The sequence below is a fragment of the Macrosteles quadrilineatus genome, unplaced genomic scaffold (genome assembly GCF_028750875.1).
Source record: "Macrosteles quadrilineatus isolate MER2022 unplaced genomic scaffold, UCM_ALF_1.0 Scaffold_8__2_contigs__length_117827958, whole genome shotgun sequence".
In the NCBI taxonomy this organism is placed as follows: domain Eukaryota; kingdom Metazoa; phylum Arthropoda; class Insecta; order Hemiptera; family Cicadellidae; genus Macrosteles; species Macrosteles quadrilineatus.
The window spans coordinates 105,356,161-105,380,156 of NW_026542601.1; the positions used below are offsets into that span (position 1 = coordinate 105,356,161).

Genomic DNA, 23,996 nt, shown 5'->3' on the forward strand with positions numbered 1-23,996 from the left:
CCCAAAAGCATTTTTCAAATTACACATTTATCAATTCAGTTTCTTTAAACAAAATTATAGAGATTGGTTGAAATTCATTAATTCATTCAAATAATTTTTTGAGATTGTAATTTTGTTTAATGCTTTTGAGCTGCCCTCTGCATTATGTGCTTCTGCGGGATATTTACCAATATTTACATTTTCTTTGCTGTTATATCATTATTTCATCATCGAGTGGTGATGTTGCAGCATCTGAAACATAACTAAAGTATCTTTGATTATAATATACTATTTGTAAAAATCTAATGAAATAAGGTGTTTTTATAAGTATACACAGTTAAATTATTGTTTTCTTAATACAGTCTGTCAGAATGAATTATTATTGTATTCCGTGATACTTCGGACCATGACCAACAGGCGGCTGGTAGCCCTGCTGAACACAGGGCCGTCGATGCTCTGTCCCTGCATGGTGCATAGCCCCAAGAGCACGGAGTCCAACAGACCATGTAAATTTTGCCATGCAAATTAATTAGTTTTCAAAAAGCCAAGCACAGGATCTTATGGAACTAAACCATACCAATAACATGAATTGCTGGTTTTATTATCAGCCAGCCAAACCTATACCATTAGTAATGAAGTAAATAATTATTATGAAAACAAATAATTAACCATTGGCACTTAAAGTAATTGTGGTTAGCATACGTTCTTGCGTCCACCGTTAGGATCACTGTTTAGTTAATGTGTATACGCTCTACGTATAAAGGCGACACTGCTGGCGGTGGACGCCAGAACTTAATCTAACCACAGCACTGCTGTCGGTCTATATGTAACTCTATTTGTCTATGCCTAAGCCAAACTGTCCATCAGAAATTGGCCGACAATCTCCATCCCTCTGTCATTCCAGTGAACCATGTCTGGTCGACGGCAATGTCCGGATCCCATTACTCTACAAAATAAATTATTGTGAATTATAAGAGTATTGCTACATGTTCCAAATTTAAATTAACTATTACTCTACATTGTTATGTTACATATTTTTTAACAATTATCTACATTGTTTTGCTTTTTATATTCTTGTATTCAACTTTTTTAGAATGGAGGTGGAAAAGTGTTATGAACCCTTTCGGGTTGCGTTTTTGGTTACGAAATAACTACAAAAACAAACGATATACTCATAAGCTGTTCATAAAAATATCAGGTGTCATAATAAGATTTGCCATATATGAACTATAACAAAACATCAAACATATTTGGGCCAATAGCCTTGCACTTAAGCCCAGTCCTTGAGTGTAAAGTTATTTTCTTCACTTTAGTTCAAATAGTAAAAAGCCTATATGGAAATTGTTAAATTTCTACGTTCACATAATTTGTCATATTTTATGTATTTACAACCTACCTTTCAAACCAATCCATCATCATACTGCCATCTGGTCTGATGAATAGATGGTCCAGGTCAAGAACTTTTATTTTATCTATTAACAATAAAATTTATCTTAAATGTGCATTTCAGTACAAAAGTTCCAATTGAACGTAGGACGTTATGGTATAACGTCAAGGAATGCCACAATATACATAATAACTGACTCTGAGTGTGTTTATTATATTTACGTAAAACATCGCCATAAAACTTAGAGAAGCTGACCTTTATTGCCAACAAAGATTTCTATCACATTTTCATTGTTGTATTTTCTTCGTAGCTTTAAATTAAGGCATGTAAAATCTTCGATTGCTATACAGAATGACCTAAAGAAATTGCAATGTAAACAGAAAAATGTGTTATTGACAACGTCAATTCTTTAATTCCTATGAAATGCAGCAAAATATATCAGTACTCACTGTTTTCCAACGACAAGACATGTTGGTTCAACTTTGAACGGCTGATCCTGTATCGTTGGTTGAGTTCTCCGTTTTCAAACCTCGGTATTGGTGGTATAGTGCAAATAACCACCGTCTCCGATTTTCTCGACAGGATGTTTGCAATTTTGGTTATATTATGTTTCACTTTTCCTAATTTCCTGGACTGGAAAACATATATTGCTAAGTTTAACTTAATGCTAACGGTTAATGGTGCACTGCACCTTTTCACCTCATATCAAGGGTACGGAATACATACTGTCGGCTAAGTTTTGACTGAATTTTTTGTTTAATGTATTCAATTAAATTGACATGCACTCTTGCATTACAAAATTCTATGGTTATACTTCATAAAATTTAGAACCAACTTGGGAGATTAGTCAAACCTTAAATTGAAATTAGTAATACGAATTGAGTTGTATAAGCTGAATAATCATAAAATTTATTAATTGCTAAAGAATTTTTTAAATTACCAGCTGCTCGTTGGTTTTACTGATCTGAATTATGTCATTTGTGCCAATCAGCACGCAGACTTTTCTGCTCGTGGTGCAGCCTCGAAGTCGGCTACAAAGTGTTTTCGTGTCCTGGCCACTTTTACACAGGCCCCACTCTCCATAATTTCCTGACACTGAAATGGATATTGTTGTAACCATAACAAAATTTCGAAAGTAAAACGTACATTATTTTCTTTGTTGATAGGACTACATGGATCAATTTCAGATTGTACATTTTAAAACACGTTTAGGTGAATTAGTGGACTTCGGCTCACCATTTTTTCAATAAATGAGACTTACATTTTATATTTTACTTGGAATATTATGACTTTACTCAATCTGTAGGGAATGGCTGACCGGGTGTACCACATCCTAATTTTGAACATAGATAAAACATCCTTGAACAATTCTAAAATCACCTTCTTAAGTACTGTAATGTTATTAAGGAAACGAAGAGCCTGTTCAAACTATCAAAAGAAATTAAAGGTTGGGATCTTCTGTTAGTTTTTAATGAAACCTTATTTTAAGCTAGTGTGTTTGCTGAAGCTGAAGTACGAATTTAAATTAAATAATGTACTACAAATTAAACTTAGTAGTCCAATGATAAACGTTAGTGTTGTTTAAGTTATTTATAAAATCTGACCATTATTTCATTAGGTCTAATTATTATATTAATTTACAAAGTCAAATTAAAAATAATTAAAAATCTATTTGTTATATGCTCGTTTTTATTTTTAACTATTCAAAATAAAAATGTAGTTTTAGAGATATAATCTTAAATCAGTTCTGAATAGTCGTTTAATTAATAAATTAAATGAATAAAACCAAATCAATAACCAAATAAACATTAATAATAAAATTCCGAAATACCCCAAAGCAGCATACATGCAGTCTAAGCTAATTTCCATTTGCCTGGATTGATTTTCAATTAAATCTCAAATTTAATCTCAAATTAAATCAGGTTTAACGAGTACCTAAATCCGCTAAAATAACAACATACCTGTGCCACAACCAGAGTACTTCTTGGCAAATCTCAAAAACATGCTGTCCCCAATCAATTCGTGTTGACAAAAAACGGGACTAAACCGCTCCATAACTATTAACTATTAAATAACAATTAAGTATTAAATAAGTATTAACTATTAAAAGAACAAAGAAAAACAACAAACAACAACGAATAGCCTAACCAACAACAACGAACGACAACGAACAACCAGAAACGTATCGACAACCGAAAACTGTACAACTACTGTCTCCCCAACTAGTGTGACAGTGACAGTTCCATCGCTGAGGAAAGTCACGTGATGCGCAGATGTCTTCAGCGCCGCCGCGCCACTGCCTTCTTCGTCTTCGGCAACGGCCAACGACCATCAACATCTCGATCTCACCCTCACCACTCTCCACTCTCTGTTGAGACTGCTGTGTGTTGAACTTGAAAAGCTTGCTGTTAGAAATGGGTATCGACTTGCAAGTTTGGCGTGCAAGGATAGGACGCTTCCGAGCCCGGGGACGACTGAAGCGATCCGGTATGCTTGTCTCAGGTAAATGATCAGTTTATTTCCATAGTATGGTGTTGCTAGCTATCAGTATTTTTGTTTAACCTCAACTTTGAAACAGGCTTTCACGTTGGTTTCTAGCAAGTTTGTTTTCATTCATTCCTATTTCTATTAAGCCCTACTAGAATAATTTGTAGTAGGCTTACTGTTATTTATTAGTACGGTAGGGTACATGAAGAATAACAAATTACATTAGTGAAACTAGCGTCAATGAAATAGTTGAACTTTACCATTGACTATTTACCATTGACCATAGGTGTATTTTCCACCGTTCTAACCGTAGACAGGGAAATCGTCAAATTATTGTGTGCAAGTTATGAGAAGAAAAATGTGCGTTTTCGAGTGTAGAGATGAGAATTGCTGTAGGTACTCGTACTACAATTTTATTTGAAGGCTATTTTATATATGTTCACCACAAACACAAAGGATATTGTTCACATGTAGGGCTACAGTAATTAATATTATTAAATAAAAAAACCATAGTACATTTTTTAATATTAGCGAATTTCCCATATAGGGAATATTAGCGAATTTCTCCTATAGGGAATAAGCTATTACCGTAGTACTCATGGTAAGACCTGGACCAGGGACCGATTTACTTTTTCGTTTTGAGGTTCTTAGAGACCAAAAACACCATCCGTTCAAATGCATGTAGGCCTATACATTTATTTATTTATTCATGTGTCCGTTAGCACGATAACTCGAGCAGAAATGATCCGGTTTTGATGAAATTTGGTACAAACGTGTAAACATACGTTTATTCGAACGAGTTCGCTAACCAGCATGATCGGACCATTGAAACGGGGGTTTATGGGGCTTTTATGGGGTAAAAATGGGGTTTTCCCATTTTTGACCCAAAAAACAAAACAATTTTGCAATTTCTTTCTAAATTACTTTTTAGAGCTTAAAAAAACAAATATTTTTTTATATTGGAGCGTTATAATGCGCCTAATGGTTATGGAGAAAATTCCAAAAAATTTTAAATTTACAATTCCCATGTTATTCTTATGGAGAATAAGTAAACTGTTGTAGATAGCTTGTTTATTAACATATTTGGCCCAAATTTTGAAAATGTTTTTATTTCTTACTAACTATTAACATTTTACATAAAAACACTTTTACCCTCCCTGTTGCAGCAAACCTACGTATGTTTTAAACTGATTCTATTTAAATAGGGAATAGATGTGATATTTTTAAGGAGACATTTTAGTGTAAATCCATTCAGGGAAATGGAAATTCGCTTAGTCTGCAGGTTTGATGCGACGGGGGGATTTTTAATATTGTGACTGTGAACATGACCTAAGAGTCTAAATGCATTAGTCATTTAAAATATTTAAATAAGGGTACTATGGTTTATTTCTTATTAATACATAATATGTTTTAATAAAAAATAAACCATAGTACCATAAGTTAGTATAGTAGTATAGTTAGTAGGTTAGTATAGTACCATATTATGTGTGTGTGTGTGTGTGGATGTTTGTGTTTGTCCGTTAGCACAATAACCCGAGCAAATATTATCCGATTTTTATCAAATTTTGTACAAACGTGTAAACCCACATTTATTATAACGAGTTAGCGAACCAGCATGATTGGAGTTTTGGAACGGGGGTTTATGGACGGCTTTACACAAAGTATCAGAATTTCTTTCCAAACCATTTTGTAAAGCTTAAAAAACAAATAATTTAGTATATTGAAGCGGTATTATGCGCCTAATTGCTACGGAGAAAATAAAAAAAATCAATTTTAATCTTCAATGTAAATTAGTTATATGGAGAATAAGTCAACTTATGTAGTTTGCTTGTTTATTAACATATTTTGATAAAATTTTGAAAATACATTTATTTCTTACTTAACTATAGTATTAACATTTCACAACAAACATTTTTTTTCTTGTTGACCTTCAAAACATACAATTTTCTTATTTCTTTTCAAACCATTTTGAAGAGCTTACATACAAATACTCTAGTATCATGAAGTGTTTTTGTTAGGTTACTGTTTACGTAGAAAATCCCAAAAATTTTACATTAACATGTTATTTATAGGGAGAACATGTCAACTATTGTAGATAGCATGTTTATGGATCATATTCAAATAAAACATGGCAAATTGAATTATGTTATCCTAATCTATTAATATGAAAAAAAATATTACCCTCCCTGTAGCAGCAAGCCTAACTGATAAGTTGATTAATTTCACGTAAAAAAGGACAATTTCCAACTTAACTCAGATCAATAGAAAATTTTAAATTAATTTAAATTTCGCGGACTTTTTCACGAGATGTCACTGGCTGATAGTAATGATATAATGTTCCAGGTGACACGCTATCAGAGTCGGCCGTTTGGTACGGGTTGGTCGTCATGATGCTACTAGTGATTAGTGGGATCGAAACCAACCCAGGACCTTGTGATAAGGTAACCAATGTAGGTAACGATAGTAGTAGGAATTCACTAGATGTCAAAGCCATTACAACACGGGATTGCAACAGGATTTTTAAGATGACAAAGAAACAAAATGTAACCGAGAGGACCCCCACAATTGAACAGATCTTGACAGTTATCGAGGAGTTGAAGAAAGAAGGAAATTATAATAAACCAATGACTGATTTGGAACCGTATAAGTCCCCTCTGTTCGTAGACATCTGTAAGATATTGAAAGTGCCAAGAAATAAAAAAACTTTCAGACGGACAAAATACATATGGACTCAACACATGAAAACTGTTGTGGACGCTGACAGGAAGTTTCCGAACAATGAGAGTGAAAATCAAATGTCATGTATTGAAGGGATAGAAATCAACCAGGGTTGTAAGGCGTTCAAGGAAGGGAGGGGAAAAGTTGAAATACAAGAAAATCAAATAATAGTTGGGAAACAAGAAAACGACCAAGACAACTTTCAGCATACGAATAGGCACATAGAAACAGGCGAATCTAATAACTTACTACTGAGTGAACAGAGATACGAAGGGCAACAAACCATCGAGAATAGCATTGAATACGGAAATGATGTGGTGCCGGTGGTTGATTCAATTGGTAGTGAAGAATGTTATGTGGAAAATCAAAAGCATCGTCCGTCCCAAGGAAATTCCTATAGCAATGTAACACATGAACTTAGTCCACTGATTGACAATAGTAAAGGACCTTCAATTATGGAATTAGACCCTTTCGATGTGGAAGTAGGAACTAAAAACGAAAGTGGAAAGACGCATGAACACGAGGATGAACGCAGAACAACGATACAAAATGAAGGACAAGACAACGATCATGATATTGCATTTTGGGAGTTTTGGATTACAACGGAGGACTGGAGTAAAGTGAAAAGTAAGGAAGGGACCTATTCATGGTTTATGATCAGAGAATTGATTAAGCTCGTAGCAGCTCCAGTTTTCAAAATCTGCCTGATAAATTTTAAAACCCATAGGCGAAATTCACAAGTAAAACAAGGTGAACCTGCTATAGTCTACTACGGCCAATGCAAACATGACAGCTGCAGACAATTTAGGTTTGATTTGACACCAACAAGTGGTGGCACTAAATTGAGCATATCTGCTAACGGAAAACTGAAACACAAAGGAATGTTGTCATCACGGCTCAGTGGTTTGGAAAGAAGCGTAGCCAAACAAGTACTAACAACGAAAAAGGCTCTAGCGTATAGAAGCGAAAAAATATTAAAAGCTGACGCGAAAACAGTTCTTTCAGGAAATTTATTAGATATTAGATCACTAGACGTTTTGAGACAAGCGAGAGCAGAAGCAGCCAAGATGATGGATAAGTTCAACGACGATGGTATAGATTTGTTATTGCGCTTCAGAGAGGACAGAGATGTAGGAAGAAACGAAAGAAATATTGCGTGCAACGAGAATATCGACGACAATGACGATGAGATGATCATACAAAATGTCGGCGAACCTTTACATGCATACTTATTTAGCAAAATCCAAATAAAAACTCTTCTTGCGTGTTTAGGATCAGGTGCAAGAAGATGCGTTTTGCACATTGATAGTACAGGATCTGTTGTGAGACCTTTGAACAAAGACAAGAAAACGGTATATTACTATTCAGGATGTGTTAACATTTCAGGAAAACTGTTGCCAATACTAGATTTCATCAGTTGTAGACATGACGTAGCTTCGATAACATCTTTTTTCATGCAATTTGTACACTTTCAGAAAAAGAATTTTGTCAAAAGATCGATATTTACACATATTGTCATCGACTTCAGCACAGCACTTTTGCCGGCAGTTATATTGGCGTGGAACAGGATGTCAGTAGTCACGTATCTAACAAAAATATACAAAATGTGCACCAGGCCCGACTTCAAAATTAAGGGAATAGTAACAGTACATTTGTGTTGCAGCCATTTTATGCACATGGCTTCAGGAGATTTGGCTGGATTAGGTATGACAAAAGACGCGAAGAAGTTTTATCTGCGATGTATTGCTTCGTTAATAACTTGTAAGACATTTGAAGAATTTAAATTAAAGGTAAAAGGATTAATTGTCATTACAAAAAGCAGGAACATAAACAGGGAATTGTTAACGGCTAAATCGATGTTTGAAGGATATGAGTTGCCATTAGATATGTTAGAAAAAACAGGAAAAGACTCAACGGCAGACTTCAGTACGTTAGATAACCAACAGAGCATTTACAAATCCAGCCCGTTTTATAGAATTGGGAAAGCTATCGAAGAAGAATTTAATCACAACTTAAATGAAATGGACAATGAGATTGACAACGGTTTCGTTACAGACTCTACGAATGAATTGAACAAAAACGACCTATTCTGCGAAAAGTTTTGGAACCTCTTCTTAGTTAAATACATGACTTATGCACCTATGTGGTCAGGATTTGCCATACGACGTTCACATCAAGAGACTTGTGACATCACACGGTTCAGTAACGCCCCCGTAGAAGGCTGGTTCAAAATAGTCAAGGAGAGCATTTTATAAGGACTAACCAACCTTAAAGTCGGAAGATTCATTGAAAAACTTAAAGAAAGGATCATGTCAACATGTAAGGAAATGTATTTGAATATACCGATGGCCGCTTGCAACAAGAAAAAAAGAAATAAAACGGTTAAACGTAAATTGGCAATGGACGAAATAGACAGCAGATCTTCTATCATCAGTGGATTTGACGAAGACGTAGAAGAAAAATGGATGAAAAAGAAAATTAAAAAAACTACTTACTTCCCTAAGTGCACGAATTTGAATGTTATCAATAATGCAGTAATCGATGAAAAGAATGTAGAAAGCAAGGAAATAATGATTTTGTGTACAGATACTGAAACTACAAAACACGATACTAACATCGAAGATTCTAAGGCAGGTTCTAAGGCATGCAAAAAAGCAGGAGAAAAAACAACAGAATTTAAAATTAGGCACTATGGACCACTACGACTGGAACTGCAGTTAGAAGATTATGAATCGCTAAGAGAATGCAACTGGGTAACAGGAGCGGTAATGGACGCCGTAGCTGAAAACATGCTGCCAACACGTGCTAACTTTAAATACACTTATGTGACTTTTGATATTGGAACGAGAATAGTGAAAGGAGATAAAATTTATGACACGAGTTTCATTGAAGTTGAGAAGTTAGTAAACAGCACGTATTATCTAATGCCATATTCAACGTCCATGATTGATTCCCATTGGTGTCTGATTGCAGCAAATCTAGAAGAGAAAAAAGTTTACCATTTCGATTCTTTGCAAAACAAAATTGTTACGAATGTGAATGTCCTACAAAAAATTTTGAAACTGTTCGAGAGTATTAATTCTATAACGAAAACCGATAAGAAAATTGATCTGACAAATTGGACTGACGAATCTGATTCAATATCGTATCCTAAACAAAGGGATGACTACAATTGTGGAGTATTTGTACTCTATTACATGTTGAAAATTGTTGAAAATGGATTGATATGTAAAGCAACTATAGAAGAAACAGATATTAGTGAATTTCGGAAAAACTGCTTGGAAACATTAAGAAATCCGGAAACAGGACTTTTGAAAACTACAATGAGTAACGGCTTGATTGATTCGGTACAACACTATCTACCAGACACAAACAAATTGGATTTAAGAAGTAAGGAAGTTGTCGAAAAAATGTTTGTAGGACATATAAAAAACAAAAACATGGGAAAGTTTTTAGAACGAATATACCAAATTGATTTCGCATCCCTATCAGGCACCAACTGGTTAACATCCACGATAGTAGATTATTGCAACGCTTTGTTTGTCAAGGATGGGCAGTTTTGTTTCTCAGTGGGAGAGGCCACATTTGTACTTCAAGAAGGGAGACCAAAATATACAGCGGTTTTCAAACCAATAATGACTGATTTTAAGAGATTAAGCATGGTGTTCATACCATACAACACAACTCGCCATTTTTCTTTGTACGTTATAGACTTTAAAAACAAGAAAATCACTCACATGGACCCAATGGACAATAACAAGACAAGAAATAGAACAAAATGTGAAAAGATTAAGGAATTTCTTAGAATTAGAAACAAACTAACTACTAAAGAGACAATAAACGTAGATGAACTAAGTTACATAGATGTGAAATACCCTTTACAAAAAGATCGACATAGCTGTGGAGTATACGTCGTTTATTACGTTGAAGAACTGAGTAAAAGTAACCGTATTGTTGATATTACAGCCGACATTACCAGTATAGATTTTCGCAAGTACCTACAAGAAAAAAGTTTAAGAAAATCCTTGAATGTAGAAAATATTTGCATTGCTTGTGGAAAAGGTTATGATGCTCGTCGAAATCAGTGGTGCCAATGCAACAAATGTGGGAGATGGGTGCATTACGAGTGTATGGAATGTAAACTATCTTATGAAGTTTTGAAAAGAAGAAGTACGACATATTTATGCATATTTTGCAAACTAGAGGACGAAACACATAGCGGAAACGAATGAAAGATATAGGTTAATGTATTTGCAACATATCCAATACAACCATAACACCCAAGCGACCGGGCTGTAGTGGTGTTGATGGTGTAATAGTTTTATAATAAATCGGACAACAGCAATATGGATTCACGACGAAAGAAAGAACTGCGTATTTACACAAACATAGTCATCTTATTAATTAGTCAAATTGCAGTGTTGCAAACAAGACCACAACACCCAAGCAACCGGGCTGTAGTGGTGTTGATGGTGAAATAGTAAGATAATAAATCGGATAATAGCATAACAGATTCAATATGAAAGGAAGAACTACGTATTTATGCATATTCTGCGATCATTGAGATGACATCATCAACGACGATACATAAAATCTCTTTAGGAACAATTTAAGTGCCTTGGGCTTATCATTTGATTTCTTAATAATTTCCTATTTATTTCATGACTAATGCTACAGCTTTGGCTGGTTCAATAAAAGAAACCAGCAATTCATGATAGCCTATTGGTAGGTATGGTTTAGTTTCATATCAGGTGCTTGGCAGTACGATAGGGGGTCTGCCTCATTAAAAGTCCCCGGTGTTGTACATACTTACTTTTACAAACACATGTTATATCTTTATTTAGGTTTGATAGTTAGAACAAATTATAATCCCAAATTTTTTGAAAAGGGATTAATTCACATGGTCTGTTAAGACTCCGTGCTCTTGGGGCTATGCACCATGCAGGGACAGAGCATCGACGGCCCTGTGTTCAGCAGGGCTACCAGCCGCCTGTTGGTCATGGTCCGAAGTATCACGGAATACAATAATAATTCATTCTGACAGACTGTATTAAGAAAACAATAATTTAACTGTGTATACTTATAAAAACACCTTATTTCATTAGATTTTTACAAATAGTATATTATAATCAAAGATACTTTAGTTATGTTTCAGATGCTGCAACATCACCACTCGATGATGAAATAATGATATAACAGCAAAGAAAATGTAAATATTGGTAAATATCCCGCAGAAGCACATAATGCAGAGGGCAGCTCAAAAGCATTAAACAAAATTACAATCTCAAAAAATTATTTGAATTAATTAATGAATTTCAACCAATCTCTATAATTTTGTTTAAAAAAAATTAATTGATAAATGTGTAATTTGAAAAATGCTTTTGGGCTGTAATGCAGGGTTCTGTTGCATTTAAAAAAATATGCAACATGACGCGGTCCCCACCCCGCAGCATATATTTATATTTTTTTTTTTTTAATTCAAAGCAATCATTTATACAAGTATAATCATTAATAAAATTTGGTGCAATCAATCAAGGTCATGGTAAAAATAATTTGTAAATGTGTCGCATTATTTGACCATTTTCGTAGTTTTGGTGCCATTTTACGCCAACATCCTACACTTTTATTTCAATTATTATATTTTATTATTAAAAGCAACCATATATACTAGTATAATCAGTAATAAAATTTGGTGCAATCATTCGGGGTCATGGTAAGAATAAATCTTAAATGTATAACATTATTTAACCATTTACGTGGTTTTGTTGCCATTTTACGCCAACATCCTACAATTTTATTTCAATTATTATATTTTATTATTAAAAGCAACCATATATACTTGTACAATCAGTAATAAAATTTGGTGCAATCATTCGGGGTAATGGTAAAAATAATTTGTGAATGTGTCACATTATTTGACCATTTTCGTGGTTTCGGTGCCATTTTACGCCAACATCCTACACTTTTATTTCAATTGTTATATTTTATTATTAAAAGCAACCATATATACTTGTACAATCAGTAATAAAATTTGGTGCAATCATTCGGGGTCATGGTTAGAAAAATTTTTAAATGTATAACATTATTTAACCATTTTCGTGACTTTGTTGCCATTTTACGCCAACATCCTACACTTTTATTTCAATTATAATATTTTATTGTTAAAAGCAATCATATATACTTGTACAATCAGTAATAAAATTTGGTGCAATCATTCGGGGTCATTGTAAGAAAAAATCTTAAATGTATAACATTTCTTAACCATTTTCATTACTTTGGTGCCATTTTACGCCAACATCCTACACTTTTATTTCAATTATTATATTTTATTATTAAAAGCAACCATATATACTTGTACAATCAGTAATAAAATATGGTGCAATCAATCAAGGTCATGGTAAAAATAATTTGTGAATGTGTCACATTATTTGACCATTTTCGTGGTTTCGGTGCCATTTTACGCCAACATCCTACACTTTTATTTCAATTATTATATTTTATTATTGAAAGCAATCATCTATACTAGTACAATCAATAATAAAATTTGGTGCAATCATTCGGGGTAATGGTAAAAATAATTTGTGAATGTGTCACATTATTTGACCATTTTCGTGGTTTCGGTGCCATTTTACGCCAACATCCTACACTTTTATTTCAATTATTATATTTTATTATTAAAAGCAACCATATATACTTGTACAATCAGTAATAAAATTTGGTGCAATCATTCGGGGTCATGGTTAGAAAAAATCTTAAATGTATAACATTTAATTTAACTATTTTCGTGACTTTGTTGCCATTTTACGCCAACATCCTACATTTTTATTTCAATTATTATATTTTATTATTAAAAGCAATCGTCTATACTAGTACAATCAATAATAAAATTTGGTGCAATCATTCGGGGTAATGGTAAAAATAATTTGTGAATGTGTCACATTATTTGACCATTTTCGTGGTTTCGGTGCCATTTTACGCCAACATCCTACACTTTTATTTCAATTATTATATTTTATTATTAAAAGCAACCATATATACTTGTACAATCAGTAATAAAATTTGGTGCAATCATTCGGGGTCATGGTTAGAAAAAATCTTAAATGTATAACATTTAATTTAACTATTTTCGTGACTTTGTTGCCATTTTACGCCAACATCCTACACTTTTATTTCAATTATTATATTTTATTATTAAAAGCAACCATATATACTTGTACAATCAGTAATAAAATTTGGTGCAATCATTCGGGGTCATGGTTAGAAAAAATCTTAAATGTATAACATTTAATTTAACTATTTTCGTGACTTTGTTGCCATTTTACGCCAACATCCTACACTTTTATTTCAATTATTATATTTTATTATTAAAAGCAATCATCTATACTAGTACAATCAATAATAAAATTTGGTGCAATCATTCGGGGTAATGGTAAAAATAATTTTTGAATGTGTCACATTATTTGACCATTTTCGTGGTTTTGGTGCCATTTTACGCCAACATCCTACACTTTTATTTCAATTGTTATATTTTATTATTAAAAGCAACCATATATACTTGTACAATCAGTAATAAAATTTGGTGCAATCATTCGGGGTCATGGTTAGAAAAATTTTTAAATGTATAACATTATTTAACCATTTTCGTGACTTTGTTGCCATTTTACGCCAACATCCTACACTTTTATTTCAATTATAATATTTTATTATTAAAAGCAATCATATATACTTGTACAATCAGTAATAAAATTTGGTGCAATCATTCGGGGTCATTGTAAGAAAAAATCTTAAATGTATAACATTTCTTAACCATTTTCATTACTTTGGTGCCATTTTACGCCAACATCCTACACTTTTATTTCAATTATTATATTTTATTATTAAAAGCAACCATATATACTTGTACAATCAGTAATAAAATTTGGTGCAATCATTCGGGGTCATGGTTAGAAAAAATCTTAAATGTATAACATTTAATTTAACTATTTTCGTGACTTTGTTGCCATTTTACGCCAACATCCTACAATTTTATTTCAATTATTATATTTTATTATTAAAAGCAACCATATATACTTGTACAATCAGTAATAAAATTTGTGCAATCATTCGGGGTAATGGTAAAAATAATTTGTGAATGTGTCACATTATTTGACCATTTTCGTGGTTTCGGTGCCATTTTACGCCAACATCCTACACTTTTATTTCAATTATTATATTTTATTATTAAAAGCAACCATATATACTTGTACAATCAGTAATAAAATTTGGTGCAATCATTCGGGGTCATGGTTAGAAAAAATCTTAAATGTATAACATTTAATTTAACTATTTTCGTGACTTTGTTGCCATTTTACGCCAACATCCTACACTTTTATTTCAATTATTATATTTTATTATTAAAAGCAATCATCTATACTAGTACAATCAATAATAAAATTTGGTGCAATCATTCGGGGTAATGGTAAAAATAATTTGTGAATGTGTCACATTATTTGACCATTTTCGTGGTTTTGGTGCCATTTTACGCCAACATCCTACACTTTTATTTCAATTATAATATTTTATTATTAAAAGCAATCATATATACTTGTACAATCAGTAATAAAATTTGGTGCAATCATTCGGGGTAATGGTAAACATAATTTGTGAATGTGTCACATTATTTGACCATTTTCGTGGTTTCGGTGCCATTTTACGCCAACATCCTACACTTTTATTTCAATTATTATATTTTATTATTAAAAGCAACCATATATACTTGTACAATCAGTAATAAAATTTGGTGCAATCATTCGGGGTCATGGTTAGAAAAAATCTTAAATGTATAACATTTAATTTAACTATTTTCGTGACTTTGTTGCCATTTTACGCCAACATCCTACACTTTTATTTCAATTATTATATTTTATTATTAAAAGCAACCATATATACTTGTACAATCAGTAATAAAATTTGGTGCAATCATTCGGGGTCATGGTTAGAAAAAATCTTAAATGTATAACATTTAATTTAACTATTTTCGTGACTTTGTTGCCATTTTACGCCAACATCCTACACTTTTATTTCAATTATTATATTTTATTATTAAAAGCAATCATCTATACTAGTACAATCAATAATAAAATTTGGTGCAATCATTCGGGGTAATGGTAAAAATAATTTGTGAATGTGTCACATTATTTGACCATTTTCGTGGTTTTGGTGCCATTTTACGCCAACATCCTACACTTTTATTTCAATTATTATATTTTATTATTAAAAGCGACCATATATACTTGTACAATCAGTAATAAAATTTGGTGCAATCATTCGGGGTCATGGTTAGAAAAATTTTTAAATGTATAACATTATTTAACCATTTTCGTGACTTTGTTGCCATTTTACGCCAACATCCTACACTTTTATTTCAATTATAATATTTTATTATTAAAAGCAATCATATATACTTGTACAATCAGTAATAAAATTTGGTGCAATCATTCGGGGTCATTGTAAGAAAAAATCTTAAATGTATAACATTTCTTAACCATTTTCATTACTTTGGTGCCATTTTACGCCAACATCCTACACTTTTATTTCAATAATTATATTTTATTATTAAAAGCAACCATATTTACTTGTACAATCAGTAATAAAATATGGTGCAATCAATCAAGGTCATGGTACGAAGAATTTGTGAATTTGTCACATTATTTGACCGTTTTCGTGGTTTTCGACGCCATTTTCGCCAACATCCTGCACTTTAATTTCAATTATCATATTTTTTTATTAAAATTAATCATCTATACTAGTATAATCAGTAATAAAATTTGGTGCAATCAATCGGGGTCATGATAAGAAAAATAGTAATCTTGTCAAATTATTTTACCATTTTTCTGGTTTCAGCGCCCTTTTCACTAAGGTCCTACTCTTTTTTTCAATTTTCATACCTTATTAAGAGCAATCATGTTTCTTTATATAATCAATAATAAAATTTGGTTCAGTTTAAATAGGTCCAAGGTAAATACATATTTCTTATTGATCACATTATTGCGTAGTTTTTACCACCAGTCAAGATTACTTATATTTATGTTTTTATATTATTTTATTAATGCATTTTAATAATTACAAAGTAATTCTTATAATTAAATAGGTTATAACCCTTAAAGCTTAGAGTTTTAGAAAATATAAAGTACGGGATTCGGAGGTCTACTTGTGCAAAGCACTGACTACTTCGTAGGGGTAAACTCAAATGTCTGGTGGAGGGGGAAACTTTGGAGGGATGACAGCTGGTGATAGCTATCTTCACGGCCGTCTTTCTCTGATATTTACGCGTTGTAATTTCATGTAAAAAATCCCTACATCCAAGATTAAGCCTTTGGGTAAAGAAAAGCCAAAGTGAAAGCTAGCAATTGCAGCCTGTTTTGAGCTAGGCTAGGCCTATCCTACTAGTTGACTAGAGGGATGAGCATTAATAGTCGATGTTTTTGGCCAAGTATTGAAATATCGATGTTTTCTATGACTGAATTGTGCTGTTGCAGTACAGAGAGCAGACAAAAATCTATAAACATCAATGTTTTAGCCGGGGTAGGGATATGAATGCTTGATCCATAGAGGCAATTGTCCTCATCCAAGAAATATAACCTAAGTTAAGGGTTTTTGTCCAACTAGGCTATTAAGGTCCTAACTTACATTTTAAGTTTCATAGACTCGACCATCTAGTTTTTTTCACACAATGACACAAGGGCAATACTTTATGTCAATCAGTGTTGATGTGGAAGATATAGACTGTCTTTAGTAGGCCTATCCTTTACATTACTGGTAATAGGCTATCTAACCAAATGGAGAGTAAAATAGTAATGGCTCCTAACATTTACATGGATTTTACTGCATGAAACCACAATATCGTACATCTCTGATAATTTGTTTTGGTGTAGGCTTACACTCGAGATAGGCCTATATTTTTAGGGTTCCAGTATAGAACTAGAAATTTTAGGAAAGCGGTCCAAGACCCTCATATTTTTGTGGATATTAAAATACACACACACTTTATTCCCAAATCCAAGAATGCTAAACAATAAGCTAAGCCACACTTTATTTTGATAGCTTTAATACAGGTAAGAAACCTTTCAGTTAACTGACCAAACATAAAAGTGAAATACGTATCGTAACTTTAAGTTAACTAGGTGGCGTTCGCAGAGGCATCCACAAAATTGAGCGGAGTCATCAAGGGTTCATATTATTATTGTTTTTGTCATACTGCAGTAAAAACAGTAGTTTTTAATGCATGCGTTGCGAGTCTAAAGTAGCATTTTTAATATTTAGAGAGTAAAAATCGTTTTTAGCCACTATGGAGTAAAAACCAGCTGTTGTCAACTCAGTTGTAAATTTCGATTGTAAACGATTGCATGTATCGAAAAAATGTATCGATTCGTGCTTTGTGATCATTCTACAGTCTACAGTCTCTTCCCGTAGCATTTTAGCATTGCAGATACATTAATCCATTACCAAACTCAACACTGCTCACCTTTACTACTTCCTTCACCCCACCCTACGTCGTGGACCTGTTTCCCTCTCTTCCCATAGCATTTTAGGATTGCACATACATTAATGTAATTGCCAAAGACAGTTCCCACACTCTGCACTGTTAGCCTTACTACTTACTTCACCATTTAATACGTCATAGACCTGTTTCCTTCCTTTCTCATAGCATTTAAGTATTACAGATTAATTTATCTATCTGCCCAAACGGTTCCCCCACTCTGCACTGCCAGCCTTTACTAACTTCCTTCACCACTTCCTACGTCGTGGGGCCTGTTTCCTTCCCTTCTCATAGCATTTTAGTATTGAAGATACATTAATCTAACTGCCACAGACGGATCTCACACTATGCTGATGCTCATACTTTACTACTTCCTACGTCGTGGACCTGTATTCATCACTTTCCATAGCATTTTAGTATTTTAGATGCGTTAATCTAATTGCCACAAACATTCTCACACTCCGTACTGCTAGCCTTTACTACTTATTTCACCATTTCCCATGTCGTGGGCATGCTTCCATCCCTTTTCATGGCATTTCAGCATTGCAGATACATTAAAACAGCAACAAAAGGTTTCCAGCTCCCACACTCCACACTGCTCACCTTACTACTTCTTTCACCTCTTCCTACGTCGCGGATCTGTTTCCCTCTCTTCCCATAACATTTTAAGGTTGTAGATACCTAAATCTAATCGTCATAAACAGATCCCACACTCCAAACAACTCGCCTTCACCACTTCCTACATCGCGGACCTGTTTCCCTTCCTTTCCGTAGTATTTTAGGATTGCAGATACCTTAATCTAATCTTCATAAACAGTTCCCACACACCGGACAGCTCGCTTTGACTACTTCCTTCACCACTTCCTGCGTCACGAACCTGTTTCCCTCCCTTCCCATATCACCATAAGATTGCAAATACCTTAATCTAATGGTCAAAAAACAGATCCCGCACCCCGAAAAGCTCGCCTTTACTACTTCCTTCGCCACTTCCTACGTCGCGGACCTGTTTCTTTCCCTTCTATAGCATTTTAGAATTGCAGATACCTTAATCTAATCGTCATAAACAGTTCCCACACTCCAGACTGCTTGCCTTTACTACTTCCTTCACCACTTTCTACGTTAAGGACCTGTTTTCCTCCCTTCCCATAGAATTTTAGGAATGCAGATACCTTAATCTAATCGTCATAAACAGTTTCCACACTCCAGACTGCTTGCCTTTACTACTTCCTTCATCACTTTCTACGTCACGGACCTGTTTTCCTCCCTTCCCATAGAATTTTAGGATTTCAGATGCCTTAATATAATCGTCATAAACAGTTTCCAAACTCCAGACTGCTCGCCTTTACAACTTCCTTCACCACTTTTACGTCGCGGACCTGTTTTCCTCCCTTGCCATTTAATTTTAGTAATGCAAATACCTTAATCTAATCGTCATTAACAGTTTTCACACTCCTGACTGCTCGCCTTTACTACTTCCTTCACCACTTCCTACGTCGCGGACCTGTTTTCCTCCCTTCCCATAGAATTTTAGAAATGCAGATACCTTAATCTAATCGATTTAATCGTCATAAACAGTTTCCACATTCCAGACTGATCACCTTTACTACTTCCTTCACCACTTCATACGTCACGGACTTCAAGCTAGTGTCGTCATTTGATTATATTTATGATCCACCGTTTCTGTTCTAATATCTGTGGAATAATGCTAACAGCTATTTCTTTATCTACTGCATTTAAACGTCAACAGCTGATCATATGTCTTTGTTTATGTGTCAAATACTGCTTCCATAAGGATTACATTAAAACTTTGAGACCCAGTGGGGCAGATTCCTGAGAGACTTTTTTAACACAATATAGATGTTGGCACTCACCGATATGGTATTTATCACCATGCAAAATTTGAAAACGATCGATTCAGCCGTCTAGGAGGAGTTTGCGTATTACGAAATGCATAAGAGTCGACGTATAAGAGCTTCGCTCGCTCCGCTCAATTAGGTATGTGATTTTATTTTTCATACAGGATTCGTTACCGGTAGGCTAGTCTTAAAATCCATGAGAAATATGTTGGCTGAATTTATTCTTCAATAAGGTTAACATCTTGGGCTTTAGCCTGAATAATATTAAAAAATGTCAGGTAGGCGGATTCCATTTAGAATTCCTAAGTATTTCTATTCACTTGTAGCTTTTTGTGTGCTGTAGTTAACTTATTATGTTTTTATTTGGTAATTTCAGTTCATGAAGAGAACCAAAGACAAGGTCATAAAAGAACTTCAAGATGAGGAAGGAAGACTAATGTTTGGAAATCAAATAACAGAAGGCATGAGAGCTGGAATGTAAGTAAGCCGATGAATGTTAGACACTATTAATAATCATACTTGGTCATGAAATAAATGTGGTACTAGCCAGACTTACACTGAGTAGAGATAAGACGGAGCATTCAAACAAATAGTTTTGACTTAATATTGTGCCTGAATAGTTGACAAACTATCTTACGAAAAGTGTGGGCTTTTTAACCAATAATAGCAATTAAAACAGAACTATATAAGAAGCGAAACCGTTATATTAAAAGAAGCGACGCTACGAAGATTGCCGCTAGCGGTAGTTCACAAAGACTTGGCTGGAAACGCTAGCGCTTCCTACATGAATTTTTGTGAGCTGCCGCTGGCGGCAATCTTCGTAGCGTCGCCTATTTTAATATGGCGGTTTCGCTTCTTATAAGGTTTTGTATTCATTGATAATAGTCAGGATGGTAGCAGAGACTGTAGATTCAAGTTTTGTAAGATGTTCTTTAAACTGCAAATAATTAAAAACAATTAATTGTAAAATTGAATAATTTGTATAGCCTACCTGGAATTAAAAGATAAAATTAATAACTTTTGAACATTTTATTACATTTTAACATATCACAAACGGATCAATGTAATTTAGCATTCCAGAAACCTGTAATTGTGAATCAACTATGTCTACTACACATTTTTCTTGGGCCTTGAGCAAAAGAGAAAATAGCTTATTCCCTATATGGGACATTCGCTAAAAGGTAGTTAGGTACATTCAAGTGGTGTCTAGCACTAGTAGCTGGAGCAAAGTCCAACACCCCCCTCCCCATCATGTACTAACTTACAACGCTCACGGTGGGGGAACACACTGTGCCCTGTGCGATAGGAATTTTTGCACAGTGCTCACCGCTCGAGCTCTTCCTTGCTAGTCTCAAGTATGTTTCCGATCTCATGATGGGTTAGCCTCTGGATCGTAAATTGCAATATAAAAATGGTTTATTTTACCTTTTTGCGTCGAACGATCCGTGTGTAGTTAGTACAACTACAGCTGTTTCATACCACTAGGGTACATCATCAGGTTGTTGGCAGAACGTTAGATAAAACAGCATTCATTAATAGATGAACTTGTCGAAATGAATATGTCTATATACACATAATACACGAAAAACATTTAAAAAACACGAATTTACGAACTTGGCCAAGTAACGAACACACGAGACAGGCGCCGATGGATGTTGCGTCATGACTGCTGTCGTGTGTCCAAGCATCAGCTGTTACCCCTCCCCCCCAACTCCTTTATCAGGACCAGTTTTGTTTTGGTTTAAATGAATGGCAGTATTGTAGATGATATTAGATCTGAATGAAATTTGTTCGTTCAATATATGGTCAGGGTGTTCTTTGGATGCCTTGTATATTTCGAACTCCTCTATTGTGTCCATGTATCTGCCTTTAGTACATAAATGCATAATTTCTAGATTACTATGTATGTCCGTGTAGTTGTGGTTTGCGTTAATTATGTGGTTGGCGAATGCTGATTTCGAGTTCTTTTTGGGTAGGTGTTCTTTAAACCTAGTAGCGAAAGAGCGAGCAGTTTGGCCGATGTAAAAGCTCACGCAATCGTTACATGTCATTTTGTAAATACCTGTGCTGTTTACTTTATCAGAATGTGTTTTATTTTTTTCCTTAAGCATAGTAGATAATTTGTTTGATGTTTTGTATGCAACGTGTACATCGTTCTTTGCCATTTCTTTTCTCAAGGTGTTATTGAGTACTACTCCAAATTCAGCACATACATACTTTTTGTTTCTGGGTTCTAGAATCTCTTTTGTTTTATTTTTCTATTTTCTGATAAGTTTATCAATGAGAGAGCTTTCATATCCATTGGCAACGGCAATGTGCTTCAAAATGTTTATTTCATTGTTGTAGTTTTCTGTGGTAAGGGGTATGGATAATAGTCTGTGAACGAAACTATTGTAAGCAGCTGTCTTGTGGTTGAAAGGATGGTGTGATGACGAATGGATGGTCTGGTCAGTTGTTGTTGGTTTTCTGTAGATTTTGAATTCCATGATGTGATCAGTTCTTGTTATTGTTACGTCTAAGAAATTAATTGATTTGTTAGCTTCGGTTTCGAGGGTGAATTTTAGTTTATGGTGGACATTGTTCAAATAATTTCCAAGTATCTTTATCTGCCTTTCATTACCATTGAATAAGATTAATGTGTCATCCACATATCGGCTGTAGTGAACTATTTTATCTTTTTGTTTGTTGGAATCTGACCATAGAAATTTATTTTCTATATTGTTTAGAAACAGTTCTGAAAGGACGCTTGAAAGTGGAGAGCCCATAGCTAAACCTTCGTTTTGTGTGTAGTATTTATTTTCAAACGTGAAATAGTTTTGTTTGAGGACTATTTTAGTGAGATTAACTAACTCATTTTTAGCCTCGGTTGATAAGGAGGAGTTTTTATCTAGATTAGATTCAAGTATGTCGATGGTTTCATCAATGGGTACGTTTGTGAATAAATTCACTACGTCAAATGAGGCTAAAGTATAAGAACCCTTTAGTTTAATTTTACAGAGTTGGTTTACTACATCAACTGTGTTCTTAACACTATGGTCGTTATCTAAGGCGGTCTCTTTCCTAATTATTTTGTCAAGTTTTTGAGCAATTTTATAGGCTGGTGAGGGTCTGAAATTTACTAGTGGTCTGATGGGCGTGTCAGGTTTGTGGATCTTCGGTAGTCCTCTAAGGATGGGAGCCTGGGGTCTAGTAACTTTGCATTGCTTTATTTCATCTTTAGACAAAAGATTTGTTGACGAGGATATCAATTTATTTATTTCTTTGGAGTAGGTAGCAGTAGGGTCACAGTTTAATGTGTCAATATTATTGGCTGTGATGAATTCACAAACTTTGTTTACGTATTCAGTTTTACTGAGGATAACAATGCAGTTTCCCTTATCAGCTTTTGTGATAACGGCATTGTTTTGTTCTAACTTGTCCCTAATGTTGGCAGCGACTTGTTTTAAAGGTTTATATTTTGTCAAGTATGATTTTCTAATGTTTGGATTTAAGACAGCTTTTTTCATTTTGTTTGTGATCATTACTCTTGCCGTATCACGTGCGTCATTGTTGTTTAAATATTTTACAGCTGTTTCTGCATTTAGTAGTTCTGATATCAAGCTATTTTTCTTATCATTGGGAAAATTATAATTTAATCCTTTGTTCAAAAGATTGGTTTCTTGTTCAGAGAACTCTATGTTCGTTTTATTTATAAATCTTGGATGAAATACGTGACTACAATTTACTGTATCTTTATTCAACTGTGATTTTACTAATGAATCAATCTTTTTGGTTTGGGATTTCATTTTTAGAAAAATTTTTCTATTGATTTGAGAATCCAATTCTGATAACACATTCTTGGTTTGTGAAGGGTGAAGGCTGCTTAAAAGTTCTAAATGTGTGTTCATTAATAACTTGTTCAACATGCATTTTTTGGCATGCAACGACTTGATTTCATGTTTAATCCAAGTAGTTTCAGCAACTTTTTTGGCTTTTTTAGCAGCTTTGGAGACGTTGTTAATTTTAACTGATACATATTTAGGGACTAATCCATATTCAATGCATTTTTTAT

At 33.9% G+C, this 23,996-nt stretch overlaps 1 protein-coding gene across 3 annotated transcripts in view; it reads left to right on the forward strand.

Annotated features, from left to right (window-relative positions):
- LOC129001520 (M-phase phosphoprotein 6-like) overlaps positions 1 to 23,996 on the forward strand; it is a 30,812-nt gene that overhangs the window by 4,612 nt on the left and 2,204 nt on the right. The window contains exons 1-2 of one of the 3 annotated variants that reach the window (XM_054428844.1): positions 16,494 to 16,567; positions 20,322 to 20,422. In XM_054428844.1, coding sequence (XP_054284819.1) covers positions 16,514 to 16,567; positions 20,322 to 20,422 — 155 coding nt within the window. In that variant the 5' untranslated portion in view covers positions 16,494 to 16,513. Of the gene's footprint in view, positions 1 to 16,493; positions 16,568 to 17,057; positions 17,135 to 20,321; positions 20,423 to 23,996 lie in introns of those variants that run through there. The other 2 variants (XM_054428842.1, XM_054428843.1) reach the window with 2 other exon arrangements.